Source organism: Ziziphus jujuba, chromosome 8, assembly GCF_031755915.1.
Source record: "Ziziphus jujuba cultivar Dongzao chromosome 8, ASM3175591v1".
NCBI classification, from domain to species: Eukaryota; Viridiplantae; Streptophyta; class Magnoliopsida; order Rosales; family Rhamnaceae; genus Ziziphus; species Ziziphus jujuba.
In genome coordinates this window covers 1,729,563-1,746,803 of record NC_083386.1, presented here as the reverse complement: position 1 = coordinate 1,746,803, position 17,241 = coordinate 1,729,563, and the positions used below count along the sequence as shown (strand labels likewise).

The 17,241-nt window shown below is 38.3% G+C and overlaps 2 protein-coding genes across 6 annotated transcripts in view; one reads left to right on the top strand and one right to left on the bottom strand.

Moving 5' to 3' along the window:
• LOC107412845 (transcription factor MYB33) overlaps positions 1–17,241 on the top strand; it is a 216,149-nt gene that overhangs the window by 119,569 nt on the left and 79,339 nt on the right. The gene's annotated exons all lie outside the window — the stretch shown is intronic.
• LOC107412818 (cysteine-rich receptor-like protein kinase 15) lies at positions 641–4,675 on the bottom strand. Its single transcript, XM_048470427.2, has 7 exons — positions 3,782–4,675; positions 3,421–3,564; positions 2,357–2,478; positions 2,006–2,216; positions 1,631–1,868; positions 1,157–1,307; positions 641–1,026 (listed from the first exon to the last, which is right to left on the bottom strand). Exons 1-7 carry the CDS (start codon positions 4,629–4,631, stop codon positions 721–723), a joined length of 2,022 nt encoding a protein of 673 aa, XP_048326384.2. The 5' UTR covers positions 4,632–4,675; the 3' UTR covers positions 641–720.

Here is a 17,241-nt window from a genome sequence, read left to right as displayed (position 1 = left end):
ATGCACAATTTGACTAAACTTTTAAATTGGTTTAAATTATCCAAATCATCTCAAACAACTTGGATCCTTTTACGCCGGAGCCTTCTTCTAACAAACATTGATTCTACATATGAATTGCTCACATTACGATTCTAGTCCTCTAATTATGCAGAAAGAAGTTCCTTGTGCCACTAATCTAGTTCGCCTCTCTCCGATTTTTCTCTACCATCTTTGTGAAAGTAAGAGCTTTCAAATTGAGTAGACAGCAACTGAAACAGAACACCAGCAATTCTTGTCTTTCCTATACCAACCATGTCTAAAAGGCCAACTATGCAAACATCACATGGTGATAAGCAGTTCGATTTCCAAAGAATATCTTCTACAATTGCCTCAACCAACCTGGAGTCCAGCCTAAAATTGTCCCAAAACTATTGTATATTTTATTTTGTTACGTTCGTGAAAACGTACTTTTATATTTTGGCCCCACAGGTAAATATACTGAATTTGTATGGACGATTTGTTAGCATGTATCAGAAGATTGGACCCTTGGAACTCTTTCTTTTTTGTCCACTATTTCTTGCGTTTCTATAATATCTTCATTATTTATTATTCCTTTGCATAAAAAACCACAAAAAAAAAAAAATGCTAATATGAGACAAAATCTATTTTTTGTTCATGAGGATGAGATATATAACAACGTATGTATATTCAAAATCTTTTATCCATACTTGTCGGCCATGATTACCGAGGCACAAAACTAGAAATTGTCAAACCATTATCAGAGAAACTATCAGGAGCTAATTCGTGTTCATGATCATGAGTGATTCTTCCAACAGAGAAAGCAGGTCGTTCAGGTTCAGAAAGGCTAACAGTTTCACTTTTCAACATATGAACAATAGATGACATGGTTGGCCTGTTATATGCACCTTCTTGAACACATAGCAATCCAATATGAACGTATCTCATAAATTCATTTGCTGCACACGAATCTTTCAGCAACGGATCCATTAACTCATACCCTTTCCCTTCATTCCACAAATTCCATGCCTGCACAAAATATATATATATATATATATATATATATATATGTATGTATATAAAATACATATATAATATGTATAAATTAATTAAATTTAGTAAAATTTAAAAGTACTAAAATTGTATAGATAAAACTTACATATGCAAGCAAGCTAGGTGCAAAATTGGTGAGATGAAAACCAAAGTTCTTTCTCCCACTTAGGATCTCAAGCAACAGTACACCAAAGCTAAAGACATCAGACTTTATGGAATATAATCCCTCCATAGCATATTCTGGAGCCATGTAACCACTTTTTTTGAAAATTGAAAAGAAATTAAAACATTGGCCAAAGAATAAAAATAAAAGAAGAATTGAAATAATCATATTGTATATGTGTCAAAAGATAACATGTGGGAATTCCCGTGACTAAATCAGTACTTAAAAGATTTTATGCATATTATCTAACTCAAAGTTGTACTATTGTTGATGTGAAAAACCTATATATATATATATATATATATATATATATTTTTTTTTAATGTGTGTATCCCTTGACCATGTATGAAATGCCTGTCCAAATTTGATTATTGAGACTATTTATAAAGAAAAGTTTGAGATTAAAGTAGTACTCACTAAGTTCCAACAATTCTTCTAGTGTTTCCTTCAGTTTGATCAATGCCAAACATCCTGGCCATGCCAAAATCTGAAATTTTTGGATTCATATCTGCATCTAACAAGATGTTGCTTGCTTTCAAATCACGATGTATAACTCTAAGTCGAGAATCCTCATGAAGATACAAAATTCCTCGAGCGATTCCTCCTATTATATTGTGACGTTTTGGCCAATCTAATTCTCCTTGCTTTGCCGGATCTGTACGTTCAGAATATATGCTTCAATACTTAAAAAGAATTCTTAGGACATTAAACATTCCTGTAAACAAAACTACAAACGTAAACATGCTGGTTAATTTGAAGAATAAGTAGAAAGAAAAAAAAAATAGGACATACCGAACAAAAAATAATCAAGGCTTTTGTTTGGTACAAATTCATAGACAAGCATTTTTTCTCCTCCTTCCAAGCAGAATCCCAAAAGCCTAACTAGGTTTCTGTGTTGAAGCTTGGCTACCAATACAACCTCGTTTTTAAATTCTTCGGCACCTTGATGGGAACTTTTTGATAGTCTTTTGACAGCTACTTCTTGTCCGTTAGGAAGTGTTCCCTGAGAATTTTCCAAGCTATGCAATATTACTGAATATTTCTGATATTGCATGTATATGTTCATGACATTTTCTTTTCTTTTTTTAATTTTAGTAACATAAGGGAATGGAAAAATCTAGACATGCGTATTCATATATATACCTTGAGGACTTCACCAAATCCACCTTCACCAACCTTATAGTCTTCAGAAAACTTGTTTGTGGCTGTTTCTATGGTTTTCAAGTCAAATTGCAGAGACTCTATGGTCGTAATTTCACTGTTAGCTTTTCAAGTAAATAATAACTAATTAGTTTTACATGAAAGACACTGCTATTTTTATATTTGGTAGATAAGAAAGAAACTACTATGCAACAATTAAAGAGTGAAAATTAAGTTTAGTTAGGGAAGCAAGCCCATGCATATGTTTCGTAGGTGATATCTAAAAAGTGCTTTTTAATTTGTTATCTTATTTTTAGAACAAGCCATTCCAATTATAACATTCCTTAAAGGCCCGTTTGATAATAAATTTTTTTTTTATTTTTTTTTTTAAATTGTATGTATTTTACTTATTTCAATAGTTTGTTATTAATAATAAATGCAAAGGGGGAAAAAAATAAAGAATAAAACATAATTTAAAATTTTGTTATGTTTTTAAATTTCTTTTTCTTTCTTAACATTTGTAGTTAATTGATAAGGAATACTCCATTTAGACCAACTTAAATTTGTATTAATTTTAATTTAATTTTTCATATTTTAAAAATTACAACTGACACTCTTATAGCAGTAAATATAGATAAAATTAATTTTAAAAGCATGAAATAATAGAGAAGGAAAATAAAAATTATTCAAAATATGAAAGGATGCAAATGATATTTTTGAAATGCAAATGATATTTTTGAACTTTATAAATCAAAATATATTTAAATCAAACTTTAATAGAGATAAATGAAATTAACCCTAATTGTTATATCTAACAAACTCAAATATTAACAAACCATCGAAGTAAACAAACTACACAATGTAAAAAAAATAAATAAATAAACTTTATATCAAACAAAGCCTAATTTAAAATCAAATTTTCAAAATTATATCACTAATAAGTCACATTATTACCGGATATAACTGATTTATTGGCTGATATAACTTGATCACAGTTTTTTTTTTTTTTTTCAAAATAAAAGAATGACTATGGTTACGAGAGAGAGCAAAAACAATATGTTCTTTACCACTTTGCCGTTGAATAGCACAGTAATTGTCTCTTGCTCTCTTGTGACGAAGCATACGACAGCCCGTGACTAGAAGGGCAAGAGAAAATGTAGTTGCAGCTACTACAATCCCAACAGTGGTTAAAGGTGACATTTTGCTTTTTCCTGCATACAAAACTCCCTAATTAATTATGGATTAATTTGTATAGATATTAAATTTGAGTTGTCCTTGTTTTGTAAAAATATTGAGGGATTTTTTTATATATAAATTTATTTTTTTTACCAGATGTAAAAACATAATTTCATTAATTTGCTGATTTAGCAATGGATGAATTGATAAAATTAGTTTTTAAATTTAAACTTACAGTTAGTATTATTGTACCTTTAGTCTTGATCAGCGGATCCGTAGGTGATGGAGGAGAAAGAAGGTAGGGAGTCGTCTGGGGCGGTGCAGAGACATTATAAAATTGATCAAGTTCGTACCTAACATTGCAACTAGGAAACAAAACTCTTGCACCTTGTCTTCCATCACAGCAAAATGGAAGACTCGAAATCGCATTCTGGAGACATTTGGTACAATCTTGGCTAGACAAGTCCTGAGTGCACTGCACCAAGCTGTAGATCTTGTCGAATCCTGATATATTGGCTTCTTGTACCATGAATTTCTTAGCACCATTTGCAGCCTCACTTGCGAACTTATTCATTGTCTTCTCTACTTTCAGTCTGAACTCGTCCTCGTTCGATGCTTTCTTTAAATTCACCATGGTCACAGTGGGAAACTCTGACATGGTGGACTCGAAAGATTGGCTGGAGTAGCGCAGCATGCATTTCTCGTACCATATGATCACCTCTTTCTCTACTGGGCAATTTTGGCGTGCAAATTCGATTGATGCTAACACACATTCATGGCAGATGGTGGAGTTAACATCGCCACGGCAGAGATAGATGCCATAGACATAGTTACTAGTGCCGTTGACGCCACCAGCATTGGCGCTGAAGTAGATGAAATCGCTTTCTCGGTCGGCGTTCGATGAAAGGTTAGACAAAACGATATCCAGATTGGATTTGTAAGGGCTGTTGGGATTGAAAGTGGTTTTATTTGAGCAGAAATGGTACGCATAATCTAGGGTGGCTTCGTTAGTCATGCTAAGGTAGCTGCTCCATATGGAAACGGCTAATACAAAGGTGGTCACAAACATATTGAAGGATGTCATTTTGAGTCTAGCCACCATTTCTTACCAATATAATGTATAAATTATATTGAAATTCTACCTGCTTCAAATTCTAAAGGGATTAATGCTCAAGTGGTTTCGTGGAAAGGAGGTCGTGTATTCTGAGTCCTCCTGTGTTCCTAGGCATCTGCCTATGTGTTAACAAGTCTCTCCAACCAACCTATGAATATCATTGGTCCTCAATAACAAGTTTTGCAGGTTAGACTTTATCTTAAGTGTAACAGTCGATAAAAATAAAAATAAAAGCAAAGAAGTGTTCAAAGTCAAGCTCGTTGAATTGATTGTTGATTGTTTCAAGAAGCCAGCTCTCGACCAAATATAGTATAATAGTTTGATGAGCCGCTGAAATTGACATCCAAAAGAAAAAAAAAATTTAATCAACGAATGGGAAGCTGACACCTTAGTGCCTCCCTAGCTAACCATATTATATATATATATATATGTGTGTGTGTGTGTGTGTGTGTTTGTGTGTGTTTGTCTTTTCCCGTTCTTTTATCCTTTTTACCAATAATTTCTAATCTCATCACCATAAGTAATCATCTTTCCACTCCTTTTCAATAAAATATACAAGGACAATAAATATCTTAAAACCCCGTCGGAAGACAGGAGTCGGGAATTGGGACAACTCAAATAAATGTAATTAATACATATATATATATATATATATATGTTTTTCCATTGAAAAATGAGCTACCAGAAAATCTTGTTTTTGACGACTTATTCTAATCCAAGATCAAGGAATCGATAATGCTGCGGTTCATTTTCTTTTACTTTTTCTTCTTGTATTTATTTATTTTCTTTTTTCAATGAAAGTTTCGTGGAAAAAGAGGAAACTAACTATTCTCTTGATAACCATAATTATTAGAAGATTCATTTTGAAGTTTCAGTCTCTAAACTCTAGTCAAACTCTCATAAAAGAACAGGCTCTGGGAGTAATTCATTTCAGATCAAGGAAAAATATGGATGGAGAAGGTGTTAGAGATTACTTGCAGATTTCTAGGATGAATATATTTATATATATATATATAACGATTTAACCGAAAGCTCTGGCTGTTTTCTGACAGCTAAAAGGAAGCCACTGCAATTTGTGACTTCTGTAAATGCTTTCTTTAGCGGCCACTTTTCACTTGTTTTGCTAAACACGTAATTATACCAATACATGCGAGATTTAAAGGTCTGAAAGTAATATTGTCCATGGAACTGTCATTTACTAATATTTTACCAGGGGTTTGATGGTGATTTGATTACTTTGCTTAGCATCAACATTTTCCACCTTCCAACTCCTCTTGTTTTGCATGGAGTAGATGGATTTACCATCCTTCCACTCCCACTTTCTACTTCCCGCCCCCCTCCTACCAAGCTAGGTGTCACGGTCCTACATTTTATGCAGCGGAATAGACCGTGCGGCGCCAAGACTCTCCAGTCATGGCCAGCCTTTTCACTATCCGAGTTCATATATCGACCCATCTGATACCAATTGTATACTCAGGAGGTTCCCATAGTCATCATGGCTCATGTCGCTCAGCAAGCTAGCCCGATGGCCTTGCGCCCACTCGGTAGCTTGTTACTTAATCTTGTGCCAAGATCTAGCCAGCAACCCATCTCTTCACTCGGGCCTTGGTCCATGCACATCTCGAATAGCATCCGACCCTAGAGCATGCACACCAGCATCGTGCCAACATGCCCTCAGGATAGCAACACAAGATTGGAAGCCCACATATGAATGTCACCCGATGGCACGGTGTCGCCCCGTCCGTGCCTATTTAGCTTCCGACCCTCTTGAGCGAGGCAGAATCCGAGCCCCCGCTCATTGGCACATTTGCCACAACCTTGTAACAAAGGCCTACGTGTGTTCTTGGCATAGCCGATAGAAAACGGCATAGCAAATGCTACACTTAGCCTCTGACACAGGAGTGACGCGCAATACCAGCTCATAGCGCCTACCGGTACTGTCCTCGGGACTCCCTGTCCCTCGGAGACATAAGACCACCTCCGTGGCACTTTATGTCCGCCCCATGGCTTGCCGTCGCCCATGGGAAGCTCGCTTAGCCCAAGCTCGAAGCCGGAGCCGGGGGCCGTGGAGAGCCAACACGGACCACCCCCCCTAAAGAGCTTATTGAGCCATTTCCTTTCTGGCACCCATAGATATCACTTTGTGCGAGGAATCATAATGGGGTTTTCTCTAGCAAACCTTCACATCTTGGCTTGCCATTCGATATGCACCATCCTAGTGACATTCTTAAGAACTTCCCACGGCCCGGGATCGAAGATCCCGACCTTCAAATATTTACGAAAATGCCACTAAGCCATTCTAAAGGTGCGGACCGTTACATCCTCCCCCACTTCATTACGTCGATGCCCTCATCGACGTGCCCGCTTGCTATCTTCAAGACTCCTGCACTCCGCGCAACACCTTTCATCCACATAAGCTCTTTAGGCTCAAACTCAAGATCCTGCATACGTCGTCCCTCTACCTCTGTAGAATCACCCTCTGTGATGACCTTCGCGCGCCCACTCTTGGACTTGGCCAAGGACCTATTGCATGCGTTCACCCAAACTCAAGCTTTCCTCAAAACATGCACCTCCTTGTGCATAAATTAGTGCTTCGCCCCGCACTTTCAGCTCCATATGCAGATGGTGTCCCTCTCGGACGAATTCTGCCTTTTGTATATCTCGCTGGCACCCAAGCCAGACTCGTGTCCCCCTTGGACAAATGTTCTCTTCACTTGTTGGCACCCAAGCCAACGCTTATTGTCCCTCTTGGACGAATAGCTTCCCGAGCTCCAAAGTAAGGCACTCTCTTGCCTTCAAGGTCCTCCCGTGGACCGAACTCTACCAAGTAATCCGATGGTAACATTGACCCTCTCATCGAGCACACCGTCTCCTCTCAGGTGGTGCCCCTACGTCAACTATCCCAACGGTACCCAAACTCGAGAGTTCTTCATGTGGTAGTTCTCCTCTCTCTTGAACTCCACTTCATGCTTTTTCGGCACTCTGTTGCCGTGACGAGCTAAGTTTCCCTTCTTAGCTCTTGTTCCCGCGCTCAAATTTCCATCTCCACGATGGTGAGGTGCTAGCAATTCTCAAGCTAGCTTTGCCTTCTCCAAAGGCAAATTTATGCACAACATCCCTTGAGTGTGCATCTCAAATTTCCATCTCCACGATGGTGATGTGCTAGCAATTCTCAAGCTAGCTTTGCCTTCTCCAAAGGCAAATTTATGCACAACATCCCTCGAGTGTGCATTTATCCTTGTGGCTTCCAAAGCCAACCCTTGCGCAAGTGGCATCCTCTTCCCGACGAGTTACCACATCTTGAATGGAGGTCCTCTCTTCTGCGACCTCCTTATTTCGGCTGTTGACACCTAGTGTCACCTTGAACTAAGTCCCTTCCTTAGTTCTTTGCCTCGATCTTGCTCACTTTTGTATCTCGGCTCCTCCTCTGAGCCAGTTTTGCCCTCTGGCAAATTTACAGTGCTCCACGCATCCACTCGTCTTGACTTCTCATTCGCTTCGACAAGGTTGTCTTTTCTCTTGGACAAACGTGGCCTCTGCCACCCAGCCGCACTGGCTTGCTCTTTCTCCCCCACTCTTTGTGGCTGTCAAGACTCTTCGTCAAAATGGATCTATTTTTGGTATTTTCTGTAATTCTTAAGACCAATACCCCAAAAGAAACACATGGCTAACAAGCCCTCAATTATTCAAGAGAACTGCACTACTTACGGCTTGTGCTCTCATTTAACGACGCATGAATTCCTTTCTGAGCACCAGTCACTTATTCCAAATGCTTGTCCCATTCATGAACTTCGCATTTGCCTCGCTGCTCGAGCATCCAGTTAAAGTGTATTTGTATCGCACACTGGTACTCGTTTGGTGAACATCCCCACATCATATTCAAGTTGGGCATGCCGCCACAACTAACCATGCTCCATGCAAGAATGCCCCCTTCACAGTAGCATCGGGGTTCTACGGATCCAAGCATCACCAACCAATACCATCCGTTCCTCGGTTCGCCTATTGCAGGACAAACCGGGCTCTGATACCACTTGTCACGGTCCTACATTTTATGCAGCGGAATAGACCGTGCGGCGCCAAGACTCTCCAGTCATGGCCAGCCTTTTCACTATCCGAGTTCATATATCGACCCATCTGATACCAATTGTATACTCAGGAGGTTCCCATAGTCATCATGGCTCATGTCGCTCAGCAAGCTAGCCCGATGGCCTTGCGCCCACTCGGTAGCTTGTTACTTAATCTTGTGCCAAGATCTAGCCAGCAACCCATCTCTTCACTCGGGCCTTGGTCCATGCACATCTCGAATAGCATCCGACCCTAGAGCATGCACACCAGCATCGTGCCAACATGCCCTCAGGATAGCAACACAAGATTGGAAGCCCACATATGAATGTCACCCGATGGCACGGTGTCGCCCCGTCCGTGCCTATTTAGCTTCCGACCCTCTTGAGCGAGGCAGAATCCGAGCCCCCGCTCATTGGCACATTTGCCACAACCTTGTAACAAAGGCCTACGTGTGTTCTTGGCATAGCCGATAGAAAACGGCATAGCAAATGCTACACTTAGCCTCTGACACAGGAGTGACGCGCAATACCAGCTCATAGCGCCTACCGGTACTGTCCTCGGGACTCCCTGTCCCTCGGAGACATAAGACCACCTCCGTGGCACTTTATGTCCGCCCCATGGCTTGCCGTCGCCCATGGGAAGCTCGCTTAGCCCAAGCTCGAAGCCGGAGCCGGGGGCCGTGGAGAGCCAACACGGACCACCCCCCCTAAAGAGCTTATTGAGCCATTTCCTTTCTGGCACCCATAGATATCACTTTGTGCGAGGAATCATAATGGGGTTTTCTCTAGCAAACCTTCACATCTTGGCTTGCCATTCGATATGCACCATCCTAGTGACATTCTTAAGAACTTCCCACGGCCCGGGATCGAAGATCCCGACCTTCAAATATTTACGAAAATGCCACTAAGCCATTCTAAAGGTGCGGACCGTTACACTAGGCATGGATTTTCATTCCATAAACATTTCCTCTCTACCAAACAATGCCTCAAGTGTCCCACTAACTGGCACTTATTCTTTAACTCTCTTCATCCAACTTCATTTTCCCTCCACCTTGTTTTTAACCTTAGCTGATCTCATATTCTCTTATACATAAATACACAAACGGTGATCCTCTTTCTTTATCTACCAAGAACAGGGATCTTTAAGCCTTAACAAAATCAAATATAATGATCTTTAACCCTTTTATCATTAATTCTTACCATTCATCTCCATACAGAACCATATGACGACATCATAACCAATTAGATTTATCTTACCATTCTTACAATCAAAAGTCAACTCTCTATAGTTCAGATAACTTCTTCATCAAAGATAAGCACTTACCTGGTTTATTTAGAAAGAGAAGTGCAATATTCTTGCATACTAAAATCCATGGTATAGTATGGTATGTTCAGGTAAATCGTCTATAACCAAAGAAGTTAAGCAGCAAGCTGACTCGTTGAATATATCAAACAGAGATGAGTTTTCAGTACATTTGGCATGTCAAAATAACTCCCAAAATAACTTTCTTACCTATCATCCCAAATTAACTTCAATAAGTTTGGCATGCAAACAAGCTAAGAATATATCAAACAGAGGTGAGTTTTCAGTATGCAACATTCGCAAATACATTAAATAAAAAGATTAGAAGGCATTCATAGAACTTTCAGATTTTGCTACAAGCTTACAAGTTATAAATGAATAAGCATGATAATATCAAACCCCAACGATACACTTTTATTGACAAATTTTTCCAGCTTTCCCATCGAAATGCACTACCAATACGAATTTTTGTTTTAGACAACTTATTCTAATGCAAGATGGAGAAATTTATAATGTTGTGGTTCATTGTCTCCGTTTTTTATTTTTTATTTATTTATTTTTTCCCCTAATGGATGTTTCTTGGAAAAGAGGAAATTATTTTCTTGTTAACCATCTTATTAGAAGATTTCTTTCAAGTTTCAGTCTCTATACTATAGCAAATCGTAAAAGAACACGCTTTGGGAAAATTCATTTCCGGATGAAGGAAAAAGAAGGATGGAATTTCAGAAATATATACTGTTTTTGTAATAGTTCAAAGGAAGCTACTGAATTTTTTACTTCTGTTAATGCTTTCTTTGGTAGCCAATTTCAGCTGTTCTGCTAAAAATGTAATCATATAGCCAAACAAAGGAGAGTTCATATTGTAAAAACGTATTTTTTTAATGGATCTTCTGGTAGTATTATGAATTTTCATTTACTAATATTTTACAAGGGGTTTGGAAGTTGTTTTATTATTTTGCTAAGCATCAAGATTTTCCACCTTCCAAAGTTCAATACCTCATTTTTTGCATGAATTAGGATGGATTTAACATCCTCCCACCACAACTTTTTACTCCCTCCTCCCTCCTTCCAAGCTAGGCATGGATTTTTTCTTGAACATTTTATCTCTACCAAACAAACTCCCTATTGCATTACTAGTTTGTAATCATTCTTCAACTCTCTTCGTCCAACTTCATTTTCCCTCCACCTTGATTTTAATTATAGCTGATCTCAAATTCCCTCATACCTAAAAACACACCCTTTGATCCTCTTTTCTTTATCTACCAAGAACAAAGATCTTTAAGCTATGAAAAACAAAAATAATGATCTTTAACCTTTTGATCATAAATTCTTAGTTTCTTACCGTTCATCTCCATACAGAACTATATGATGACATCATAACTTACCAGGCTTATCTTACCATTCTTACAATCCAAAGTCAACTATCTATAGTTGACATAACTTCTTCATCAAACACAAGCACTTACCTGGTTAATCCAGCAAGAGAAGTTCAATATTCTTGCATACCACTTTCTATGGTATGGTATAGTACGTTCAGGTAAAATCATCTGTAACCAAAGAAGTTAAGCAGCAAGCTGATCGAACTCAACTGGATTTGACCACATCAGTATGAATCATTGAATTTTATGGTTTTGGGACTAGAAAACTTGCTTGCATATCATCCCGAAGTACGCCTAATAAGTTTGGCATCTAACAAGCTTCGAATATATCAAACAAAGTTGAGTTTTCAGTATGCAAGATATGCAAATACACTAAATAGAAAATATAAGAGGGCATACATATAACTTTCAGATTCTGTACAAGCCTACAAGTTCATAACAAATGAGCATGTTAGATTCTTTTTCCAACGAAATGGATTGCTATTGTCAGCTTTGCTAGAGGGGGAAACATCTCGACCTAGGTGGAGCTCTGATGACTTGGTTTTTGATATTTTAACATTCCCAAACCAGCTAGCGGTCCAAATATACCACTGTAATTAGTCAACAAGCCCCTGAAATTGACTTCCGAACAATTTTATTCAACCAATAGGAACCATAACTTCTTTGCTAAGTTTTCCTATGGTCTCCGTCTAATTATCTTTCAACATCAAATATACATAGATTATATATACACACATACATATATATATAAATATATATATAGTCAGTTTCATCAGTTTGAACTGATAGTTTCGACATCTGGTGTTATATACAAACACACACACACACACGTAATCAAACCCCCAAGAGACACTTGCATTGACAAATTAATTGTTCCAGCGGTCCCATAAGGGGATTATAAATATATGTTTCCCATCGAAATGGGCTAACAATACCATGAAATTTTGTTTTAGACAACTTATTCTAATGCAAGATCGAGGAATTGATAATGTTGCGGTTCACTGACTTCTTAGTAGAAGTTTCTTGGAAAAAGAGGAAACTATTTTCTTATTTTCGTGATAGTTCAAAAGAGGCTACTGCAATGTTTTGACTCCTGACCATGAAATTTTGTTTAGACAACTTATTCTATTGCAAGATCCAGGAATTGATAATGTTGCGGTCCATTGTCTCTCTTTTTTTCTTAATGGAAGTTTCTAGGAAAAAGAGGAAACTATTTTCTTCTTTTTGTGATAGTCTAAAGGGAGCTACAGCAATGTTTTGACTCCTGTTAATGCTTTCTTTAGGAGCCAATTTCAGCTGTTTTGCTAAAAATGTAATTATGTAGCAAAACATAGGAGAGTTCATGTTGTAACTATTTATTTTAAATGGATCTGATGGTAGTATTGCTTATGAATTATCATCTACTAATATTTTACAAGGGAATTGATAGTAGTTTGATTATTTTACTAAGCATCAAGATTTTCCACCTCCAAAAGCCAATCCCTCTTGTTTCGCACGAATTAGGATATGGATTCAACATGTTCCCACTAAAACTTTTTACTTTCCTCCTACCAAGCTAGGCATGGATGTTCCTCCCTTGAACATTTCATCTCTACCAAACAAATTCCCAGTTTCACTACAAGTTTGTGCCCATTCTTCAACTCTCTTCGTCTAAATTCATTTTCCCTCCACCTTGCTTTGAATTTTAGTTGATCTCATATTCTCTTAGACCAAAAGGCACACCCTTTGATCCTCTTTCTTTATCTGCCAAGAAAATAGATCTTTAATGTAACACCCCGTCCTGAACCATGTCGGAAATTTTTGCACGTTGACCGAGGTTGACTGTTGACCGTTGACCGTTGACCGAAGGGGTCAAAAGTTGACTTTTTGACCCGGTTGGAATTCTAGGTTGACTGAGGTACCGTTACGAAGTACACGTTGGCACGAGTTCGTAGACTGGTAGCACGTTGAAAACGGAGCTACGGTTTGAAAGTTTTGAGCAAAACAAGTTGAGGTCCAAACTGTCCAAGGGGAGTCGGGGTTGACTTTTTATTCATGCAAGGTTGAGCTTTGACTCATGCATGGTTGTGAAGTGCTCGTCGATACGAGTCCGTAGACTAGCGGCACGTCCGATTTGGACATGTGGTTTGAAAGTTATGGACCTGTAAAGTTTTTCAAATACTGTATTATTTTAATATTATTTTTACACGCATAACGATGTGCCACGTGTGACTCAATGAAGGTGACCATGTGTCACCATGGTGAAATGCCACATGTCAACCAAGTGAAAAAAAAAAAAAATCAAATTATTTTATTATTTTTGAATAATAATATTATTATTAATATTATTTAATTATTTCTTTTTCTTTTCCTTTTTCTTTTTCTTTTTCTTTTTCTTTTTCTTTTTCTTTTCTTTTCCCCACGTGGGAAAACACCAATCCTTTCTTTTTCTTTTTCTTTTTCTTTTTTTTTTCTTTTTTCCTTCTTCTTCCCCGAAATACACACACACACGCAGCTTTTCTTTCTTCTCTCCCGACCGTCCCTCTCTCTCCTGTGTTTCAAATTCCGGCCACCCATAGCCCTCACGCGCCAGCCACCAAGGAAGCCCGCCACCTCGCGAGCTTGGCCGCCAAGTTTCACGGCCAGCCACCGCCGGACGCGCGCCGATCGGGCCGGAGAAGCCGCCGGCCGGCCAAGTTTCTCTCTCCTCTTTTCTTGTGTTTTCCGGCCAGCCCACTCCCAATTGAGCCTCCTATCCCCCTATTTTGGGTCCTCTGAATCCAAAAATGGCCTCCAATCTCAAAAATTCGAAGCGGTTTGTGAGATATGAGGGATTGAAAACCGGCCGAACCTTTCCGGCCAAATTCCGGCCACCTCCGGTGGAATTGGGGTCGACGGAGACCGGATTGGTGATCCTCGTCTCACAAGCTTCGATTCGGTATATCATTCGACTATTTTGGTTAACGTTTGCGTTTAAGCCCCCGGGTACCGGTATTATTTACCCGAATAAAATATTATTTTATTTGACTGTCTGTGAATTTTGTTCTAGGAGCACCGGTGAGTCGTAGAATTGATCCCGTGGTGGATCATGGGTTAATTGCGTGCTCCAGGTGAGTGACACACCTTCAAAAATTATTTTGGGCAATTAATTAAATTTAATTGGTATTTAATTTAGTATTTAATTATGCTCATGTGGTGTGGTTTAATTATGATTTTAATGCGGTTTAATTTAAATTATTTGTTATGCATGAGCAAGGTATGTTTCGGTATTAATTTTACGTGGTTTCAAATGTGATTTCTCGGGCATAATTAGGTTAAATATTTTACGAAAATATTTGGTTATATTTTATAAAATATGCCCGTGGTATTTTTATGGTTGCATTTCGTATTTCGAGAAAATTGTGGTTTGTTGGTTATCAATGTTTCGTACCGGGTTACTAAATAAAAATATGTGGGATGGTGTTTGTGAAAATTTGGTATACTTCCCACGGTGGTTTTTGGAAAAACGGTACGGTTGGTTGTTTATGTTAATTTTTAGACGCACTCATACAGTATTGGTGTTCTGGTGTATGGTGTATGGACACGTGGTAGTGCGCGGTTATTATCTGGTTTAGCGCACGGTTATTACTTCACCCGTGAGTTGCCATTGGACCGTGGGCAGGCAAGGTTATTGTTGCGCACAGCCGCCCCCCTCCTTGGCCGGGTGATGGTTTTTAGCAGTTGGTACTGTCGGGACGCCGAAGTGACCACTGCAGGTTTCTCTCTTTAACCTCCCGCCAGTCGGTGCTCGGGACGCTGGGTATCGGAGGGCATCACCGGTATATGGTGTGGTGCGTCAGGTGTAATTGTCGGTGTAAATTGCAATTAAAGTTTAAAACCCCAAAGGTGTTCAAAAAATTATTTATTATAAATTATTGCAGTTATTTATATTTGGGGTATTTATGTATTTATTTGTTTATTTGTTGTTTATTAATTTGTTTGGTTCCTTGGTTTTTGGGAAGTACGTACAAGGGTTTTGTGAAAATGTTTTAAAAGGGGAACATTTCAAACAGAGTGAATAGTGAGGGTTTTGAGAGAAATTATTACTTCAAATATTTATTTATTTATTTATTAATTGTTCGGTATTGATTTATTAAATTTCTTTATTTTTATATTATTAATATTAAAGGTGTATAGTAGTTAGGGTCACTCACTGAGATGATTAGCATCTCACACTCTTAAATTCCGTTCCCCTAGGTCCAGATTGGAGACGTTGATTGTCCGGGGCGAGCCCGACGTCTCAGTTCGTTGCCGAAGGTTCAAGAAGTTTTCCTTCCCTTTTTCCTCTCTATCTTGTATTACATTCTTATCCGTCATTTTATAGATTCCACATTTGTTGTATAATGCTCTGTATACTGTATTGGACGTGTGGTTGTTCTTTATGCACTGGGTTGCTGCTGTTATTTTATTTTTGAAGTGCTGCAATTTGTGGAACCAGTTTGTAGTTTGTGGGAGGAATAAGGGGATATTTTTGAAGTTTGTTTTCAGTGCAGGTAATTTGTGGTAAGTAAATCCCTTAGGGGAGGCTCTGCCGGATTTTCCGTTGGAGGGTTCGGTAGGGTTTCCCTGGGATCAGGGCTTGTCTAGGGTTCCGGGTAAGGAATTCTGGACGGGTCCTGACAGTTAAGCCTAAACAAAACCGAACATAATGATCTTTAACCGATCATCAATTCTTACCATTCATCTACAAACAGAATGATACAATGGCATCATAAGTTACCATGTTTAATTAACCATTCTTATAATCGAAAGTCCACTATCTACAGTTCAGATAACTTCTTCATCAAACTTAAGCACTTACCTGGTTTATCCATCAAGAAAAGCGCAATACTCTTGCTTACTAAATTCTCCGGTACAGTGTAGTATGTTCAGGTAAATGTTCATAACCAAAGAATTTAAGCAGAAAGCTGACTATGGCCAAAGAATTTAAGCAGCAAGCTGACTATGGCTTTGATACTCCAAAATTTTCTTACCTATCATTCTAAAATAATTCTCATAACTTTGGTATGCAATAAGCTTAGAATATATTAAACAGAGATGAGTTTTTAGTACAAGGATATGCAAATACATTAAATAGAAAGATACATACATAAAACTTTCATATTTAATTTGCTACAAGTTCTTAAATGCAAAAGCATGTTAAGTCATGATCCTGTTCAATTGCAACATGCTCATTTGATTGTACAAGTGCCAGAAGGATTAGCTCAAATGACCCCGCTATTCCAATGGAATGGATTGCAAACACCATAATAATAGGACACTCTGTCATAGGAGGGACGTGCCTGAATGCGAAAAAGGCAATATGGATAAAGGACTGGTTGTTGTGCTCGTGTAGAATAGGCTGCCAGAAAATATTTTGTGAGCAACTATGTTTTATAAATCTAGCTACATTTCCAACATTCTTGGAGCTAATAACTAGGCGAGATGGAATTATGTAATCCTCATTTGCATCATTAGAACTCTCCTCCCCCAGTAAAGCAGGTTTGTAATTCCACTTGAATGAATCACTAACATGGGAGGTATCAAAAACACATATTCATCATTCTCAGTTTCCACCCTATTTTGCATCAGCTTAAATCTGTCTATAACTTCACCAGCATACTTGCAAATAAAGAAATGTTATATACTAGACATTAGTTATATATAACTAGCTGGAATTGACATATAACTTATACAACCTACAAGATCCAACTGAATGAGGGTGGTCAAATGCATAATTGATGAGGACAAAGTTCTGATATATATCCTGCTCAAGTCTAAGTATTCTTAGCAGTTGGGCTTAAAAGTGCTTCCTGGAAAATTCTCAAAGCCTACAACTTTGTCTAGATCCAAAT